The sequence below is a fragment of the Schistocerca cancellata genome, chromosome 3 (genome assembly GCF_023864275.1).
Source record: "Schistocerca cancellata isolate TAMUIC-IGC-003103 chromosome 3, iqSchCanc2.1, whole genome shotgun sequence".
NCBI classification, from domain to species: Eukaryota; Metazoa; Arthropoda; class Insecta; order Orthoptera; family Acrididae; genus Schistocerca; species Schistocerca cancellata.
The window spans coordinates 48,187,714-48,209,652 of NC_064628.1; the positions used below are offsets into that span (position 1 = coordinate 48,187,714).

Genomic DNA, 21,939 nt, shown 5'->3' on the forward strand with positions numbered 1-21,939 from the left:
TGGTTTCTGTAACAGCCACACGAATTCCGGGAGCAAGGAATTCTTCGTCTCATGAAACAGTGGGATAGTTTTGCTCAGGACACTGGTGATTACTTTTGAATAAAGACTTCAGTTATACCCACAGTGTTGTTTTGTACCTTTTCATTTGAACACCCCACATATATCTAATTTTTTTCTACCATTGCTTGAAACAACTGAACAGTTATTTTTAAGAGGGTTTTTTTCTTTTCATTTCTCCTCCCCACCCCCACCCTCCCCGGGCAGTTGTATATTACATTTCAAGAGTCTGTTTGAAAAATAATGAAGTTAATTTGAGTTCTTGATGGCCTTTGAAAACTTTGCCATCAACTTATCCATTCTTTTTGTGATCAATAGCGTCCCTTACATGATTTAAAGGGCTCCAAGGTGTAAACTTTGTTCTTCCAGAAATGGGAGCAGTGATTTGTTACCAGTTCATCGTACATTATTTTGATCAGTTACTATGCATTCCATATTTTCTGAATCTTTAATTCATGCCCAAAATTTACCTCCAGCATGATTTGTCTGGATTGAGTTATGCTCTATATTTCTCTGATTTTTGTTTGAGATGAAATACAGAATTTAGAACAGATCAGCATAAATTTCCTTCCAATATTGTTGATAATGAAATTCCTCTATAATTATTCACACAGTTCTGTTTCCTTTCTGTTTTTATCTTAATAACTTGATTTATCAACTCTGGAATTTGAGATGTCATTAAATAGCTTGCTTAATTCCAAAGACTTCTTATAAACAACTTACTAGGGCAATGACTGAAATTGAGAAGGATATTTAATGACTGTTTATTAGTAAAACATTAGCTATAGTGTCACAATTACTTGTTTTGTCATTTCTTGCAATTTATTTCATTTTGTTGTAATATTGATTTTCCTGTTGAATTCCTGTCCATGTGATGGACAGTTATGGTTTTATTAAGATTATTTTCTTCAGTGAAGTTCTTACTACTACTACTACTACTACTACTACTACTACTACTACTTTCAGAGGAAGAAAGATTCAAAATGGTCCGTGTTGGCAAAACACTGCGGCCTTCAGTCCATGCCATTTCACTTGATGAACTGGCAAAGAAAGATGTCAGGAACGCAGTTGAAAACTTGAGTGGGGATCCAGAAAGCCTGGATCTTGAGGTTTGTATAAGTTTTCATTGCTGTTGAAAGTTCTCTCTCTCTCTCTCTCTCTCTCTCTCTCTCTCTCTCTCATTTTTAAGGACACCATGAACGAAATTGTTGCCAGCCAACTAACAGCAGGCACTAGCTGTGAACGTTAGCTTCTATAACTTTCCACAGTCTCCCACCTTTTACCAGTGAGCAGGGTATTGTCATGACAACAGTGCAAGCTAGTAGCAGGCACACAAGGATTATTGGGGCAGACTTGGTTGAGTGAATATTTAATTAAAGAACTACATGCCGGAAATACACTAAGTTGAATTATGAAGTGATTAGTAGCATGTCAAGGGAAATATTTCATTGGAATAGGAATGTTGCATCATTCGCGGCTTGTTTTGGAGAGCATGTTTTCCATTGTTTGAAGATAAATATATCAAGTGAAAGCACATCATCTTTTATTTCAGAAAAACATGGCCAACTCTTATGGTTAAGTTTTCTTGTAAATAATTTACAGCTACACAAAGTACAGTGAGGAAACATGTTAGTTTTTCTGTGTGTTTGTGGCTGAAGTAAGCATCTCATCCCATAATGTAGCAATGAAAAATCCAGGATAGAATGTAACTCAGCATCTCCACTGTGGTGGGTATCATCATATAATCAGAGTTCTCAGAATTACAGGATGAGAGTTTACACATTGTACTGGCTGGCTACATTGCCCTTGTTCAGTGGAGTATGACTACAGTGAGGGATTGTGTCATGTGAAGTGGATAAGAGCAGAAAGCAGGGGTTGGAGGGAAGCCTGACTGATGGTTGGGGAGGAGGGGACAGCCAAAGAACGGGATAGGTTTGTGGTATAGGTGAGCTCACGCAGCTGTAGTTGAGGTGAGTTAACTGTGACACGCAGTGAAGTGTTGAAGTCAGTTAAAAGTGCGTGTGGGGAGGGAGGAGAATGGAGACTAGTGAGGAAAGTGACTTCAGGTTAATGGGGTAAAATAAAAGAAAGGGGAAAAGTAGTGGGAGTAGAGGTGGTTATGGGACAGGGGTTTGCCTAAATGAAAGCCAGAAGGATTATACATTATTTCAGATGTTGGAAAAGATACAGATCATGTGTATTTATTTTTTTGTGTAATTTTTACTGCCTGCAAAACAGTTTTTGCTAGGCGAGAAGTAGGAAAGAGATTCCCATAATTTATTTAATTCTGTTTATTACAATCTGAATTGCTGAGGATAGGTTTGTGGTGTTCTTCTTCTTATCTTTTTTCATGTTATTTTGGATAGTTACAAAAGGGTGCAAAAAATAAACCTTATACATTGGTCATAATTGAATGTTGGGCTCCACAAGGTTCCCTTTCTGTGCAGCGACCGTGTAATATAAAATTATAAAAAATGTAGCAACCAGTCACAGAAACACAATGTATTTAACTTGTTGCAAATCGATTTCAACTGATATCAGTCATCATCGGTGCATTTTTCTAACCAATACATGCCATAAGTAAAAGTACTGTCCTTGGCAGATTTCTATCATGAAGTTTCCGCGACTGGTTAGTCATAATTGTTCTACTGTGTGTCTATGCTTTAGGAAGGTGAGTGTTAAGACATTCTACAATTTTGTTAAGTAGAAGTCATTCCAGTATACTGTTATTCAGATATTTGCCGTAGAAATCAAATGAAAAATTGTGAACAGAGCATATTGAACAAAGTCATTCATGTCTTCAGTTAGACAGTTAGAAAATTAGCTACCTTTGAGAGAGAGAGAGAGAGAGAGAGAGAGAGAGAGAGAGAGAGAGAGAGAGTGAGTTCCTGTGGAACTAATACTTTGTTTTCCATATTGTAATTCGGAAACTGAAAAGACAGCCTGTTGTCTGGGGCTCTCTATGCCATTTGCCAATTGTGGCTTTCTCAGTTGTATGAGTTGCATGTTACATTTAGATTACTTGTATTATTCCAAAAGTCAGTCAGATCTCCTCTTATTCGCCCACAACCCAGTGTCAGTCCACAAGAGATAGTGATTGTTGCACCCTGTCTGCAACAGTTTCAACCCAGGTCCTAGAGCAATCCTCACACTCTTCCCAAAAACCATCATCTTTAGGCATTCCAAGAATTCTTCACTTTTTGCATTGCATAACAGTCCTTCCTGGAAAACAACACCAAAACTACTAACGCTACTCAAACTGAGTCCTGAGCTATCCGTGACCTGAAATCTGATCTATCATAATCCTCCCTGTGGACAATGGCTCCATGGCTGTGGTACTGGTCTGGGGGAAGTATGTGGCAGATGGACCTCATCAGCTCTCACCCATCTTGATGACTCCATTCCATCTCTTCTGACTGAACTACAGACAATACTAAAAAAACCTAGGCCCTTCAGAAGAACTCACAACTACCTCCATAAAATTCCTTACCCCTCCTGACCAACAGTCCGCTACTTTTGACTACTTCCCAAAATACACAGAAACAATTATCCCATCTGCGTCATTGTACCAGGCTTCAAAGTCCCATCTGAAGCATCTCAGCCCAAGTAGACTTACTCATCTAACCAATCATGTGTACCATTCTATCCTACATATGAATACCATCTACTTCCCCTGGAACATCTCAAATCCCTCTCCCATCTGGAGTCTTCCTCCCTACTATTGATTCCGTGCCACTCTGTACCAGCATCCCTCATACTCATGCCTCATGTTCCTATCACATTACCTCTCCCAAAATTCACCTATTAGTCTTCCTGAAATCTTTTTTATTATAACATTATCATCTTCATTGGAGCTTACATTCAAACAGCAGTCACAGTAAAGTCAACCAATAAACAGAAATGCCTCCACTTCAGCAGACATTACTCCTTTCACATCAAGCAGTCCCTTCCTACTATTTAGGCATCCATGGCAAATACAGGCTCTCCCAGGAGGAGTGGTCAATATTCCGGGATATGACAGGGACAATCATTCAAAGCAAACCAGTCTAGGAAATATCTTCACTTTCATTCATCTTTGCTACTGTGAAATATATCTCTTCTACTGAACGAGTGCTTATAGCTCGTAAAACGGAAAGCAAGGGACTTGAAGTAGAAGAGATTTGTTTCAGAGTATTGAAGATGTAGTAGTGCTCACAGCCCTGTCTACCCCTTACTTAAAAATCTGTTTGTCATTCTTGTACTTAGACTAATGTCAAAATAAATGACTTTGTAGAGTTACACAGTAGTGACTTTGGATGTGCTATTAGAATAGTCATTAATAAATATCTGGAAAGATATAATAAGCTGTACAGCTATTGTTGTTTTTATGTTAGTTTTAAGTTTGCTACTGTTTAACATCAGCAGAATGCATTAACCTTTATCGGTACTAAAATCATTTTTGTGTAATATAGTCACAGTTATTGTTTGTCACCAGTTTCGCTGTTTGGACGCAAAGGAGAAATCGTACCAAATGGCTTATGAATCACCTGGTATCACAGAAGTTAGTAGACAAGCCCTTACTGCTAAAATTGCTGCAGTACAAGCAAAGAGAAAACTTCTGGAACAGAAACGTTATGAGGTTTGTTATTGTCTTTTTGTATTCTTCTCATTTCTTTTTGTGCCTTGCAGCTTGTAATTATTTTTTCATGCAGCTTTTTCCTTTTTATATATATACTGTTAGACACTTTAGTTTATAGGTTTGGGAAGTAGTTCATCATAATGGTATGATACAACACACACACACACACACACACACACACACACACACACACACACACACACACACATATTGATGTGCACTGACTGAGCTTAAGTGGTTCTCTGCAAATGGGCTCTCATTAAACTTTGACAAAACACAGTATATACAGTTCCACACAGTAAATGGAATGACCCCATTAATAAATATAGACTTTGATCAGAAATTGGTAGCTAACGTAGAATATTCAAAATTTCTAGGTGTATGCATTGATCAGGGGTTGAACTGGAAAAAACACACCGAGGATCTGCTGAAACGTTTGAGTTCTGCTACTTATGCTATTAGAGTCATTGCAAATTTTGGCGATATACATCTGAGTAAATTAGCTTACCACGCCTATTTTCATTCTCTGCTTTCGTATGGCATCATATTCTGGAGCAACTCATCAATGAGTAAAAGAGTGTTCATTGCACAAAAGCGTGTAATCAGAATAATTGCTGGAGCTCATCCAAGATCATCCTGGAGACACTTATTTAAAGAGCTACAAAACTTCACTGTAGCCTCACAATACATATATACTCACTTATGAAATTTGTTATTACCAATCCGAACGAATTCAAAAGTAATAGCAGTGTACATGGCTACAACACTAGGAGAAAGGATGATCTTCAGTACTTAAGGTTAAATCTAACTTTGGCTCAGAAGGGGGTAAATTATGCTGCCACAAAAGTCTTTGGTCACTTACCTAATAGCATCAAAAGTCTGACAGATAGCCATATAGCATTTAAAAGGAAATGAAAAGAATTTCTTAATGGCAACGCCTTCTACTCATTAAATGAATTTTTGGATATAGTAAGTGGGTAATTTCCCAACCCCCACAAAAAAAATTAAAAATATTGTCATGTAATATTTTGTCTAATGTAATATCTTGTATGGACACCTTTTATTAACCTGACATGTTCCACATCATTACGAAGTGTTGTATTCATGATCTATGGGACAAGTACTAATCTAATCTAATCTAATCTTTATGAAAATGAAGAACAGAAAATCTGTTATTGTGTCATTCTACATGCCAATCAATTTCTTGAACTTCCTAGCATTGCACAGAGAATCCCATGTTGCCTTTTACTCATTTTTAAGCTGATATTATTGACTTTTAATAGACTATCCCCTCTGCTTACAGATATGCAATTTGCATTAAGATAAAAATATTCATAGTCATAAAATAATTTTGTTCCTTTATTGTAATTTTGATTTCGTGGATTTCGTTATCCTCAGTGGCGCTAATTACACTGTGTGTGTGTGGGGGGGGGGGGGGGGGGTGCTACTAAGAAATTTGAAAAGGACAGGTTGCTATTCACCATGTAGAGAAGACATTGAGTCATAGACTGGCACAACAAAAAACAGATATTTTTATATTTTAGCTTTCAGCCAAAAGGCCTTCTTCTGATGCAGAAAACATCCACATTCACACAAGCGCAACTTGCTCAGGCTGAGGTTCTAGGAGGGCCTAAGGATTTTATATCACTTTTACATATTGAATAAATAAAGACACCAGTGTTTTGGAAATTATTAATAATAATAAAAACCATTAGTTAATGAAAACCACAAGAATTTAACTACCAGTTCTTCTTATTTATTCTTCATGATATTTCTTCCCATGTGTGTTTTTCTTAGAGACCAAGTGAGATGATTAAGGCTTTAAGATTCACATTCAGAAGGAGTAGGTTGAAGTACACATGCAGGTTGAAGTTTTGCACAGTTTTCATAAAAATGATTAAGGCAAATGCTGAGATGATACCATTGGAAATAACACAACTGATTTCCCTTCCTCTTTCTTGTCTAATTCGCTCTGTCTTTTTTCTAATGACCTCACTGTCAATGGTTTCTTAACTTTAATATTTATATCTTCTCAGAGGTCAATAACAAATGTTTTTAGTTGTCATTTTGTAAAAGCTGTTTTATGTGATACTGGAAAGTCATAGTTGGAACACAAATTATGGAAGTAGCTAGAAGTAACCATCTGATGTATAACTGATGTGTTGAACAGTCAAGAAACCCATAAACAAAGAGTATTCTACGGCATTGGCCTCTCACCTAGTTTGCATTTATCGTGAATCTCTCACACAGCACAAAGTCCCAAGTGACTGGAAAAATCACAGTTGACTCCAGTATATAAGAGGGGTGAAAGAACAGACCTGCAAAATTACAGACCAGTATCCCTAACTTCTGTTTGGTGCTGAATCTCAGTTTGAATATAATAAACTTTCTTGAGACTGAGAAGTTTTTGTATACAATCAGCATGGTTTTAGAATGTGTTGTTCGTCTAAAACTCCACTTGCTGTTTTCTCACATGATATACTGCAAACTATGATTGGAAGGCAACAACCAGATTCCATATTTTTAGATTTCTGGAAACCTTTTGACATGGTGCCCCTTTGCAGGCTAGTACTGAAGGTACGGGCATATGGAATGAGTTCACAGATACGTGAGTGACTTCAAGACTTCTTAAATAATAATAGAACCCAGCTTGTTGTTCTCAATGGTGAGTGTTCATCAGGGAGAAGGGTATCGTCAGGAGTGCCCCAGAGAAGTTTGATAGGCGCTCACACGTCTTCGGATCGGGCACTGCCCTCTGACACATAGCTATTTATTACGGCGGGAGGATCCTCCGTTTTGTGATGCTTGTGGTGTGCACATCTCTGTCCGGCACATTTTAACAGACTGCGTTTTATACCGTGATGCAAGGGCAGAAGCACAAGTTGATGGGGATCTGCCCTGTGTTTTAGCTAATGATGAGACGTGTGTGTCTAGGGTTTTTAAGTTTTGTGATGTGTCTGGACTCTGGCCTAAACTTTTAGGCTGGCGGTTTTAGTATATTGCAGAGTGGCTGACTCCTCCCATTTTTCCTTGCGGTCAGCCAGCCACTTCCATCTGCTCCATTGTTTTAGCTCTCTCTACCTTTTTCTTCCTGTGTTGACCATGTTTTACTGCTGACGCCCTGCTTCATCCCACGCTTCGATGTGGGTGAGCACATATTTTTTTATGATTGTTCCCTGTGTTTTATGTTCCGTTTGATGTAAATGTTCTGAGTTTTTTTTTTTTTTTTTTTAAACACCCGTCTCACTATGATACTGAACGGGCGCTGAAGACCTTGCTGTCGTGCGCCCACGAAACCCTTCTACTACTACTACTAGAAGTTTGATAGGATGACTGTTGTTCTCTATATACATAAAGAATCTGGTGAATAGTGTGGGCAGCAGTCTGCAGTTGTTTCCTGATGATGCCATGATGTAAAATAAGTTGTCGAAGTTGAGTGACTGTAGAAAGATACAAGATGATGTAGACAAAATTTCCAGTTGGTGTGATGAGTGGCAGCTAGTCCTAAATGTTGAAAAATGTAAGTTAATGCAGATGAGTAGGAAGATCAGACATGCAATGTTTGGATACAGTAATACTAGTGTCCTGCTTGACACAGTCAAGTCATTTAAATATCTGGGCATCACATTGCAAAGCGACATGAGATGGAACTAGCATGTGAGTGCTGTTGTAGGAAGGCAAATGGTCGACTTAGTTTATTGGGAGAATTTTAGGGAAGAGTGGCTCACCTGTAAAGGAGGCCACATATAGGGCACTGGTGCAACCTATACGTGAGTACTACTCGAGTGTTTGGGATCCACGCCAGGTTGGATTGAAGGAAGACAGCAAAGCAATTCAGAGACGGGCTGCTAGTGTTGTTACTGGTAGGTTCAAAGAACACACAAGTGTTACAGAGATGCTCCAGGAACTCAAATGGGAGTCCCTGGAGGGAAGGCGACATTCTTTTCGAGGCACTCTATTGAGAAAATTTAGAGAACTGGCATTTGAAGCTGACTGTGAAACAATTATACTGCTGCCAATGTACATTGCCCATAAGGACCATAAAGATAAAATATTAGAAATTAGGCCTCATATGGAGACTTGTAGACAGTAATGTTTCCCTTGCTCTATTTGCGAGTGGAACAGGAAAGGAAATGACTAGTAGTGGCACAGGGTACCCTCTGCCATGCACCATATGGTGACTTGCGTACTATCTATGTAGATGTAGATAAACGAAACTGAAAATGTTGATGAGCTTTTGGGTAATGTCCTTTCTTAAAAATAACAGTGAACAGGGTCAACATCTCAATTGTATGGTCAGTAATTACCTTCACTCTTTTCATTATTTATTTTTAGAAATTGAGTAACATGGAGGTATCTACAGTTACTGCTTTCATTTCTTTTTTTCAATCATACTTTATGGAACAATACAATTCTAACCAAGAAATATTATCTTAGTTTCTGTGGTTCAACCCTGTTGTGAGGTTTGGCTTTGGTGCTGGTAGTAGCCGTTTGAGGGTTATTTGACAATCGTGTTTGTTGTTTGGACAATCTGCACGCAACAGATGAGGACAGGAACACTCAAATATGCACATAGGAAACTGTTCACAATTACATGCTCATTTAAATTATAAGATAAGAAGATAATCTTTCTTACTGTTTGCTAAACTTTTACTATCTCATATTTTTCAGAATTAAATTTGTGTATGAAGCAGAAGCAAACATGTTCACAAGCATACTAAAGGATTATCTACCCTGTTCTAAAAAGTATTAATTATCTCATAGCTTACTCTAATGGAACAATCTTTTTCCATAAACTTGTATACTTTAATTGAAATTTGCAGGATCAACATAATAACATACAATGCAAACTTCAGCTCTCTCCTCTCTAAATAAATAAATATTAAAAAATCCACCTCCTTGGATTCAGATGCTTTGTTTGCTGTCTGTTGAGATGCAGTTTCCCAGGTCTGCAAGCATTCTTTCCAAAATTTTATTAGGAAAAGGAATGGGAATCTAGAACTATCACATTCCAGAAATGGTAAACTATCTCCAAAGTTTGTGGCGGGAAAGCCTCTTTTGAGTGGTTATTGTTGCCTGATGATAGATATAGTAAATGATGATAGAAAATTTAAATATTGTAAACAATACTGCAGATATTTGAAGTGCTTCCAGTGGACATTTATTTTAATAAATGTACTCGAATTCTTGTGATCAGCTTTCAGTGTAACCTAGCACACCATATCATAGGCTGGCCAAAAAAGCAGTGCCCTGCCAAACAGCTATCTCTGATTCATATCATTGTAATCAACCAAACCTAAATTCACATTTAAATGATAAAAAAACTGTGGGTAAGGAATTTAAAAAATATATTGAGTATCTACATTCGAAGTGATACAAGCCAAGTGGGTGTGCTCAACATTGTTGTGTTTGTATTGTCCCACATTTCGTTCTCTCAGTAAAGTAGGCATATTTGAGACCTTCTCTTTTTCCATATGGGAATACATAGAAAGATGAGTTTTAGCTGCTCAAGTGTAATGTTATTCACTTCCTTCATCCTCAAAATCTATTCTTGAAAATGATGTATTCAAATGCAGTTGATTTCAGTGCCACTAAACTCTGTCATCAGACCTCTACAATACAATTAGACACTATATAAGCATTTCAAAAGGTTATAGACCTATACATATCAGCAAAGTGCCCACTTAAGGTTTCCTTTAGGTAATGTCCATAATTAATTATGAAACCAATGAGGGCATACTGCAAATTGAGTGTACATTATTAATTACAAAAAGCAGTGAATCACATCATAGCATTAATCAATATATATCTAACAATGTGATAAATGGGAATAATAAAACTGTGGGGTCTTTTCAAACTATTAATCAAATAAAAGAGTGATTACTAATCCAAGCACACATGTAACAAAATCTTCTACTAGCACATAAATCAGTGGTAAGGTATTGCTCAAAAGTCTAACAAGTTGTCTGAAAATTGTAGTGCCATCTACAGGACCCTTTTTGGCAGCTACACTACTCATAGATTCCCTCAATCACCACCCCATAATAATAATAATAATAATAATTTGTTATCATCTCATTTTCAAACATTCACAGCCCACAGACTAATCTTTTTAAGGTGACAAAGGTGTGCCGTATGACTTCACATCGATACTCAAAACTTTAAACTCACACTTTGAAGGTCTTATCTTGCCATTTAGTAATCGTACTTTATTAACTAATGACCATGTTAGCTTTGTTCCCTTTAAAGCTATAACTGGTAGAAGAGTCCACCTTCATTAGTTCATCTTTATTCAAAATTACAAAAGTAATACTTTGGATGGATTCTTTGAAAAAGAGCAAGTCACGTCCCTTTGTCATCCTCATCCTTTCAAAGATTGTGCTCAATTTAATGACATCATTCCCAGTGTGACATTTGTCCTCAATATTCCCTCTCCCTTAAGAAATGATGACAGAAACCATTTTTTCCATCAACCTGTATGCTTTCCACTATTCTATTTTCTCTTCCTGTCCCTTTATTGAGTTTGTTTCCACTTATCTCTTTTTTCTTCCCCTTTCATTGTTTTCTCCTTCCTTTTATTGTTCTCAACTAAAGTAAAAGCAAAAGGTTGCTTGCTCTAGTATATATATATATAAAAAGAAAGATGATGAGACTTACCAAACAAAAGCGCTGGCAGGTCGATAGACACACAAACAAACACAAACATACACCCAAAATTCTAGCTTTCGCAACCAACGGTTGCCTCGTCAGGAAAGAAGGAAGGAGAGGGAAAGACAAAAGGATTTGGGTTTTAAGGGAGAGGGTAAGGAGTCATTCCAATCCCGGGAGCGGAAAGACTTACCTTAGGGGGAAAAAAGGACAGGTATACACTCGCACACACACACATATCCATCCGCATATACACAGACATAAGCAGACATTTGTAAAGGCAAAGAGTTTGGGCAGAGATGTCAGTCGGGGCGGAAGTACAGAGGCAAAGATGATGTTGAAGGACAGGTGAGGTATGAGCGGCGGCAGATTGAAATTAGAAATTAGCGGAGATTGAGGCCTGGCGGATAGCGAGAAGAGAGGATATGCTGAAGGGCAAGTTCCCATCTCCGGAGTTCTGACAGGTTGGTGTTAGTGGGAAGTATCCAGATAACCCGGACGGTGTAACACTGTGCCAAGATGTGCTGGCCGTGCACCAAGGCATGTTTAGCCACAGGGTGATCCTCATTACCAACAAACACTGTCTGCCTGTGTCCATTCATGCGAATGGACAGTTTGTTGCTGGTCATTCCCACATAGAAAGCTTCACAGTGTAGGCAGGTCAGTTGGTAAATCACGTGGGTGCTTTCACACGTGGCTCTGCCTTTGATCGTGTACACCTTCCGGGTTACAGGACTGGAAGAGGTGGTGGTGGGAGGGTGCATGGGACAGGTTTTACACCGGGGGCGGTTACAGGGGTAGGAGCCAGAGGGTAGGGAAGGTGGTTTGGGGATTTCATAGGGATGAACTAAGAGGTTACGAAGGTTAGGTGGACGGCGGAAAGACACTCTGGGTGGAGTGGGGAGGATTTCATGAAGGATGGACCTCATTTCAGGGCAGGATTTGAGGAAGTCGTATCCCTGCTGGAGAGCCACATTCAGAATCTGATCCAGTCCCGGAAAGTATCCTGTCACAAGTGGGGCACTTTTGGGGTTCTTCTGTGGAAGGTTCCGGGTTTGAGGAGATGAGGAAGTGGCTCTGGTTATTTGCTTCTGTACCAGGTCAGGGGAGTAGTTACGGGATGCAAAAGCTGTTTTCAGGTTATTGGTGTAATGGTTCAAGGATTCCGGACTGGAGCAGATTCGTTTGCCACGAAGACCTAGGCTGTAGGGAAGGGACCGTTTGATGTGGAATGGGTGGCAGCTGTCATAATGGAGGTACTGTTGCTTGTTGGTGGGTTTGATGTGGACGGACATGTGAAGCTGGCCATTGGACAGGTGGAGGTCAACGTCAAGGAAAGTGGCATGGGATTTAGAGTAGGACCAGGTGAATCTGATGGAACCAACTCCTTACCTTAGGGGTAAGTCTTTCCACTCCCGGGATTGGAATGACTCCTTACCCTCTCCCTTAAAACCCATATCCTTTTGTCTTTCCTTCTCCTTCCCTCTTTCCTGACGAGGCAACCGTTGGTTGCGAAAGCTTGGATTTTGTGTGTATGTTTGTGTTTGTTTGTGTGTCTGTCGACCTACCAGCACTTTCATTTGGTAAGTCACATCATCTTTGTTTTTAAATATATATATATATATATATATATATATATAATACAGGGAAACATTCCACGTGGGAAAAATACATATCCATCCACACATACAAGACACAAGCAGCATACCTGTCCTTCTTTCCCCCTAAGGTAAGTCTTTCCGCTCCCGGGATTGGAATGACTCCTTACCCTCTCCCTTAAAACCCATATCCTTTTGTCTTTCCTTTTCCTTCCCTCTTTCCTGACGAGGCAACCGTTGGTTGCAAAAGCTAGAATTTTGTGTGTATGTTTGTGTTTGTTTGTGTGTCTATCGACCTGCCAGCGCTTTTGTTTGGTAAGTCTCATCATCTTTCTTTTTAAATATATTTTTCCCACGTGGAATGTTTCCCTCTATATATATATATATATATATTTAAAAAGAAAGATGATGAGACTTACCAAACAAAAGCGCTGGCAGGTCGATAGACACACAAACAAACACAAACATACACACAAAACTCTAGCTTTCGCAACCAACGGTTGCCTCGTCAGGAAAGAGGGAAGGAGAAGGAAAGACAAAAGGATATGGGTTTTAAGGGAGAGGGTAAGGAGTCATTCCAATCCCGGGAGCGGAAAGACTTACCTTCTTTCCGCTCCCGGGATTGGAATGACTCCTTACCCTCTCCCTTAAAACCCATATCCTTTTGTCTTTCCTTCTCCTTCCCTCTTTCCTGACGAGGCAACCGTTGGTTGCGAAAGCTAGAGTTTTGTGTGTATGTTTGTGTTTGTTTGTGTGTCTATCGACCTGCCAGCGCTTTTGTTTGGTAAGTCTCATCATCTTTCTTTTTTTATATATATATATATATATATTTTAGAAGGTCATAGTAATGCTCCGACCACCATAAATTTTGATTGCAACTCCTTATTATGAAAGGGAATCAAATATAAACCTGAAATTTTTTATATAACTTTATTTAAGCTTCAGAAAAATTCATGCACATGAACTTATTTTTCTGTATAGTCTCCTGAAACAGAAACACATTTTCCCCAGCAGCCAGGCAATTTCTTGAGGGCATCTTCATAAAATAAATGTTGATGGTAACAAGTTGTGCACAAATGGTTTGACAGCACAATCGTTGTCAAATCGGTATCCTCCATATCCTTTTTTAGTGGTCCAAACAAATCAAAATCACAGGGTGATGTATTCTGTTGTGGTCCAAAACAATTCCTGAATTTTTGTTGAGTTTGGGCAGCTGTGTGGGGTACAGCATTGTCGTGAAGTGTGATCACATCCCATATTGGAAATGCATGCCTTTTATTATGATATGCAAATTTTGTTTTGTCCAAAAATTTGCAGCCGTATGCGGTGTTCATAGTATGACCTTCACGGAGAAAGTAGATGATAAGAACTACTTTAAAAAAAAAGACTGTTATAAGAACCATCCCCACAGAAAGGTGCTATTTGGCTTTGACCAGTGCAGATTCATCCTTTTTGTGCCATTCCGTGCCTCTTTTTTTTTTTTGACGTATCATGGAGCACCCATTTTTCATTGCAGTTCACAATCCAGTGCAAAAAATGTTACCTCGAGCCTGGAAGCCATTTGCACACTTCTACATGACGAAATTTCTGCTCTGTGGTGATAAGTCGAGACATCCACATTGTGGACACTTTCCAAAGTCTAAAGTAATCACCTGAGCACTACCTACCTTAGCAAATTCCAACCTCAGTAGCAATTTCAGCAGCTGGTATTCAGCAATCATCTTCAGTTAGATGGCTAACAATGTGAATATTCTCCTGTCATCCTGGTCCTCAAGCTGCTGTCTTAACTGTTTCTCATCCTCGTATAAACTGTATGTGCCATGCGTATGCTTGAATCTTTCTCAGGATGTTGTCCCCAAACTGTGCCACAAGTCTTTTCAAAGTTATGGACGGTTTTATGTCCTCTGTTGTAAGATACTTGATTATAATGCGTTGTTCAGCATTTGACAGTACCTTTTGCTCTGAGATTGTGATTCTGACAAAAGAAATGGTACAAAAAAGTTGTAACTTTGGCAATTAATCATTGGAAACAATGAGCAGAGATTGCAGCATTCCCCATTTACAAAAAGACATGTAAAACAAAAATTCCAGTTTATATTTGATTCAATATCATACTTTAAAAATTACACTCCCTCTAGTCAAACTATTGGCAAGACTTTCTTCAGTTAATCCTATACAATGAATAACATGATCGGAATAACAAACATAAATCTTAAAAAATTGTGATTTTTAAATCTCCCTTTCTTGCTCACTAGTGCAAACCACATATTGTCAATTCTTTGTGCCATATGATGTGCCTGTGGTATTACTGACCAGTGTTGTCACAAAATTAGTACTATTGTTAATTATTTGTAGAAACAGTATCATTTGCATCTTCCTGTGTAGTAGTCTCTGTACATATTACAGCAGTGACCTTATACAGAATTAACTATTTCTCCATAAGACTGGGAGCAGTGAAAACGGTTATTCACTTGGATATGTAAAAGTTATATATTTTCAGTTATTTAATACTCAATTTTGTTTTCTGTAGAATTTACTTTTACATTATTGTTGTCCTGCTAGTATGTTCCACAGCATGTTGATACATCGAATCCAGTCAGTCTAAGGTACAATGTGTCTTTGTTCCTCTTCGTGCTTTTCGCATTATGAAAGTTCTCTGGACAAATATCCACCTGTAAACTATCAGTCACCACATTACAGATTAGGAGATGTATAGATGATTTACATGTAAGTGTTAACTAGGAAAAAGAAGAAGAAATAAATGTTAATGGAAGAAACTTAAACAACCATTGGTCTGCTAAAGACATTGTGCTGCTTTCCTGAATTTTTATATTTTGGGCAGTTTGAGACCACAAGGAACAGCTAAAGAAAATAACAACAGGATGAAAGTAGCCTGGAGTGTTTTTGATAAACTGTATTTTTCAGAACTAAGCTTCTAGTATGGCTGAAACAGGAAGTTTACAATTATTTTTTATTAGCAAAATCTGCTTGTATCATAGAGATTTCGACTTTTAGTGTGAAAATCATTTTAAAAAAAGGTTATAGTCACTCAACAACCTACATGTACACCTATACTCTCCAAACCACCTTGAGTTGTATGGCAGAGGGTACGTCCCTTTTTTTACCAGTTATTAGGGTTTCTTCATGTTCCAGGCACACATGGAGTGCAGGAAGAACGATTGTTTGAATGCTTCTTTGCATGCAGTAATTATTCTAATCTTATTCTCACAATCCCTCTTGAGCAATACATGGGGGATTATAGTATATTCCTACAGCCACCATTTAAAGCTGATTCTTGAAATTTTGTTAATAGACTTTCTCAGGATAATTTAGTCTGTCTTCAAGAGTCTTCCAATTCAGTTCCTTCAGTATTTCTGTGATACCCTCCCACAGATAAAACAAACCTGTGACCATTCAGGCTGCCCTCTCTGCATACATTCAATATCCCCTGTTAGTCTTATTTGTTAGGGGTCCAAGACACTTGAGCAATATTCTAGAATGGGTTGCAGGAGTGATTCGTAAGCAATCTCCTTTGTGGCTTGGTTGCACTTCACCAGTATTCTACCAATAAACCTAAGCCTACCACCTACTTTACCCATGACTGTACCTATGTGATTGTTCCATTTCATATCCCTACAGAGTGTTACACCCAGGTATTTGTATGAGTTGGCCAAATCCAGCAGTGACTCATTGATGTTATGTTGTTGTTGTTTTGGTCTTCAGTCCTGAGACTGGTTTGATGCAGCTCTCCATGCTACTCTATCCTGTGCAAGCTTCTTCATTCCCAGTACCTACTGCAGCCTACATCCTTCTGAATCTGCTTAGTGTATTCATCTCTTGGTCTCCCTCTACGATTTTTGCCCTCCACGCTGCCCTCCAATACTAAATTGGTGATCCCTCGATGTCTCGGAACATGTCCTACCGACCGATCCCTTCTTCTAGTCAAGTTGTGCCACAAGCTCCTCTTCTCCCCAATTCTATTCAATACCTCCTCATTAGTTATGTGATCTACCCATCTAATCTTCAGCAGTCTTCTGTAGCACCACATTTCGAAAGCTTCTATTCTCTTCTTGTCTAAACTATTTATCGTCCACGTGTCACTTCCATACATGGCTACACTCCACACAAATACTTTCAGAAACGACTTCCTGACACTTAAATCTATACTCGATGTTAACAAATTTTTCTTCTTCAGAAACGCTTTCCTTGCCATTGCCAGTCTACATTTTATATCCTCTCTACTTCGACCATCATCAGTTATTTTGCTCCCCAAATAGCAAAACTCCTTTACTACTTGAAGTGTCTCATTTCCTAATCTAATTCCCTCAGCATCACCCGACTTAATTCGACTACATTCCATATCCTTGTTTTGCTTTTGTTGATGTTCATCTTATACCCTCTTTTCAAGACACTGTCCATTCCATTCAACTGCTCTTCCAAGTCCTTTGCCGTCTCTGACAGAATTACAATGTCATCGGCGAACCTCAAAGTTTTTATTTCTTCTCCATGGATTTTAATACCTACTCCGAACTTTTCTTTTGTTTCCTTTATTGCTTGCTCAATATACAGATTGAATAGCTTCGGGGAGAGGCTACAACCCTGTCTCACTCCCTTCCCAACCACTGCTTCCCTTTCATGTCCCTCGACTCTTATAACTGCCATCTGGTTTCTGTACAAACTGTAAATAGCCTTTCGCTCCCTGTATTTTACCCCTGCCACCTTTAGAATTTGAAAGAGAGTATGCCAATCAAAATTGTCAAAAGCCTTCTCTAAGTCTACAAATGCTAGAAATGTAATTCTGCCTTTCCTTAATCTTTCTTATAAGATAAGTCAGTATTGCCTCACGTGTTCCAGTATTTCTACGGAATCCAAACTGATCTTCCCCGAGGTCGGCTTCTACTAGTTTTTCCATTCGTCTGTAAAGAATTCGTGTTAGTATTTTGCAGCTGTGACTTATTAAACTGATAGTTCGGTAATTTTCACATATGTCAACACCTGCTTTCTTTGGGATTGGAATTATTATATTCTTCTTGAAGTTTGAGGGTATTTTGCCTGTCTCATACATCTTGCTCACCAGATGGTAGAGTTTTGTCAGGACTGGCTCTCCCAAGGCTGTCAATAGTTCTAATGACATGTTGTCTACTCCGGGGGCCTTGTTTCGGCTTAGGTCTTTCAGTGCTCTGTCAAACTCTTCACGCAGTATTGTATCTCCCATTTCATCTTCATCTACATCCTCTTCCATTTCCATAATATTGTCCTCAAGTACATCCCCCTTGTATAGACCCTCTATATACTCCTTCCACCTTTCTGCTTTCCCTTCTTTGCTTAGAACTGGTTTTCCATCTGAGCTCTTGATATTCATGCAAGTGGTTCTCTTTTCTCCAAAGGTCTCTTTAATTTTCTTGTAGCTAGTATCTATCTTACCCCTGGTGAGATAAGCCTCTACATCCTTATATTTGTCCTCTACCCATCCCTGCTTAGCCATTTTGCACTTCCTGTCGATCTCATTTTTGAGACGTTTGTATTCCTTTTTGCCTGCTTCATTTACTGCATTTTTATATTTTCTCCTTTCATCAGTTAAATTCAATATTTCTTCTGTTACCCAAGGGTTTCTACTAGCCCTCATCTTTTTACCTATTTGATCCTCTGCTGCCTTCACTATTTCATCCCTCAAAGCTACCCATTCTTCTTCTATTGTATTTCTTTCCCGCATTCCTGTCAATTCTTCCCTTATGCTCTCCCTGAAACACTGTACAACCTCTGGTTCTTTCAGTTTATCCAAGTCCCATCTCCTTAAATTCCCACCTTTTTGCAGTTTCTTCAGTTTTAATCTACATTGATGTTATAGTCATAGGATACTATGTTTTTTCATTGTGTGAAGAGCACATGTTTAAATTTTTGAACATTTAAAGCAAGTTGCCAATCTGTGCGCCACTTTGAAATCTTGTCAAAATGTGACTTAATATTTATGCAGTTTCTTTCAGATAGTACTTCATTATAGACAACTTCATCTGGAAAAAGTCTGATGTTACTATGAATATTGCCTGCAAAGCCATTAGTATAGAACATTAACAGCAAGGGTCCCAACACACTTCCCTGGCATACACCCGAAGTTAGTTCTATGTCTGACAGTGGTTCTCCATCTGAGATAACGTGCTGTGTCCTCCCTACCCAAAAGTCATACATACACTGTGTGAGGTGAGCTTGCTTGTGTGTATGAATGGTGTGTGTTTCTCCTTTGCTGATGAAGGCTGTGACCAAAAGCTTTGTATAAATGTCTTTTAATTGTGCATGTCTGCAACTTAATGTGTCTTCTTTACAGTAAATAGCAATCTATCTTTTCCTACATTGTTAATGTTTCACCAAGGTAGATGGTTATTATGTGCAATTGCAGCTGCCTCAATTTCTGTGGCAATATCCAACATAACACCCAAGACGCTTTCGAGCAATTTTAATAATTTGCTCTGACAATTTAAAAAATGAACCATAATGTTTAAAATGGCTTGTTTAGTTTGTGAGAAATAAAATATTGCTTATGCATAAAGTTTCATTTTCACATCAAGTTTAGTAACAGGACATTAGACAAGGGAGTAAGGTGATGAGTATTTAAATCTCTCTCACTTCAACACAATACCCACTTTTGTGAGAGAACGGCGAGCCAAAAAGGTTATGAGTCCAAGGGTTTCTGGTAGTGCATGTACTTTTTTACACCAAAACTGAGCTAAAAATAAGCTAACAGACAAAGGCAAGATTAGAAGAATGGGATTTTCACTCTGCAGCGGAGTGTGTGCTGATATGAAATTTCCTGGCAGATTAAAACTGTGTGGTAGAGCACTTGCCTGCAAAAGGCAAAGGTCCCGAGTTCTAGTCTCGGCCTGCACACAATTTTAATCTGCCAGGAAGTTTCAAAGGCAAGATTGGTTTGCTCAGCAAGAGAAATCTTATGAGGGAAGAAAAAGTAATGTGATGTAGATTATCGTAACGTTTTATGTAGCCCAACTTAATGAAAACAGTATATCAAACACATTAACTGTTCAGTAACAAAATGCTACAAGTCATTATTCTTCTTGGCTGCTATCAATATCCCTTTCTAAGCAACTGCGTAATGTGCTAAATTAGCATGTGTATTTACAATAATAATTAATGGAGGCTGACGGGAATGTATTCCCAGATTTATTCATCTTCAGTGTATCAGTTGGAATATGTAATTTTTCTAAAAGCCAATGGGAGTTCTTTTCTGATTATATGTAAAGATTGTGTTTTGTAATGGTTACACCTGACATTCTTATTCATGCTGTGATATAGCCAGATATTTAATCTACATAGTGTAAATACAATATTTTAAAACAATGAGCATCAATGTGCAGGATTGTAAAGTCAATAGATCAGTAGATTAGGTATTCAATCTTAGTGCAACATAGTTCAAAGGAAGTTGTAGAATTCAAAACAGACCTTGATCACACTCTTTTTTTCTGTTTAATAATCAGTTTTAATCCATTTCATCATCATCATCATCAACATCATCATCATCATCATCATCATGGCCTAGAAAAGATAAGAAGAATATGCAGACTTATCTTTGAGAGCATAGTGATAGGTGTGCTCCAATGTGATCATGTCACATTTCATCATACTTCAAAAAGTTGTGGATAACAATGGTCCTGTACAGAACAGAGAGAATATTGTTACTTTCATAGATTTGAAAAAGGCCTGTGGGATGGTAAATTGGAAATTTGTTTCAGTGTATGAAGAAGATATGTTGTTGTTGTTGTTGTGGTCTTCAGTCCTGAGACTGGTTTGATGCAGCTCTCCATGCTACTCTATCCTGTGCAAGCTTCTTTATCTCCCAGTATCTACTGCAACCTACATCCTTCTGAATCTGCTTAGTGTATTCATCTCTTGGTCTCCCTCTACGATTTTTACCCTCCACACTGCCCTCCAAAGCTAAATTTGTGATCCCTTGATGCCTCAAAACATGTCCTACCAACCGATCCCTTCTTCTAGTCAAGTTGTGCCACAAACTTCTCTTCTCCCCAATCCTATTCAATACCACCTCATTAGTTACGTGATCTACCCACCTTATCTTCGGCATTCTTCTGTAGCACCACATTTCGAAAGCTTCTATTCTCTTCTTGTCCAAACTAGTTATCGTCCATGTTTCACTTCCATACATGGCTACACTCCATACAAATACTTTCAGAAACGACTTCCTGACACTTAAATCTATACTCGATGTTAACAAAGTCCTCTTCTTGAGAAACGCTTTCCTTGCCATTGCCAGTCTACATTTTATATCCTCTCTACTTCGACCATCATCGGTTATTTTACTCCCTAAATAGCAAAACTCCTTTACTACTTTAAGTGTCTCATTTCCTAATCTAATTCCCTCAGCATCACCCGACTTAATTTGACTACATTCCATTATCCTCGTTTTGCTTTTGTTGATGTTCATCTTATATCCTCCTTTCAAGACACTGTCCATTCCGTTCAACTGCTCTTCCAAATCCTTTGCTGTGTCTGACAGCATTACAATGTCATCGGTGAACCTCAAAGTTTTTACTTCTTCTCCATGAATTTTAATACCTATTCCGAATTTTTCTTTTGTTTCCTTTACTGCTTGCTCAATATACAGATTGAATAACATCGGGGAGAGGCTACAACCCTGTCTTACTCCTTTCCCAACCACTGCTTCCCTTTCATGCCCCTCGACTCTTATAACTGCCATCTGGTTTCTGTACAAACTGTAAATAGCCTTTCGCTCCCTGTATTTTACCCCTGCCACCTTCAGAATTTGAAAGAGAGTATTCCATTTAACATTGTCAAAAGCTTTCTCTAAGTCTACAAATGCTAGAAATGTAGGTTTGCCTTTTCTTAATCTTTCTTCTAAGATAAGTCGTAAGGTCAGTATTGCCTCACGTGTTCCAACATTTCTACGGAATCCAAACTGATCTTCCCCAGGGTCGGCTTCTACCAGTTTTTCCATTCGTCTGTAAAGAATTCGCGTTAGTATTTTGCAGC

General features: G+C 38.5%; 1 protein-coding gene across 2 annotated transcripts in view; it reads left to right on the forward strand.

Moving 5' to 3' along the window:
* LOC126176926 (uncharacterized) overlaps positions 1-21,939 on the forward strand; it is a 249,579-nt gene that overhangs the window by 173,033 nt on the left and 54,607 nt on the right. For both annotated transcript variants that reach the window (XM_049924113.1, XM_049924114.1), the window contains exons 14-15: positions 1,024-1,166; positions 4,532-4,675. In XM_049924113.1, coding sequence (XP_049780070.1) covers positions 1,024-1,166; positions 4,532-4,675 — 287 coding nt within the window. The remainder of the gene's footprint in view (positions 1-1,023; positions 1,167-4,531; positions 4,676-21,939) is intronic.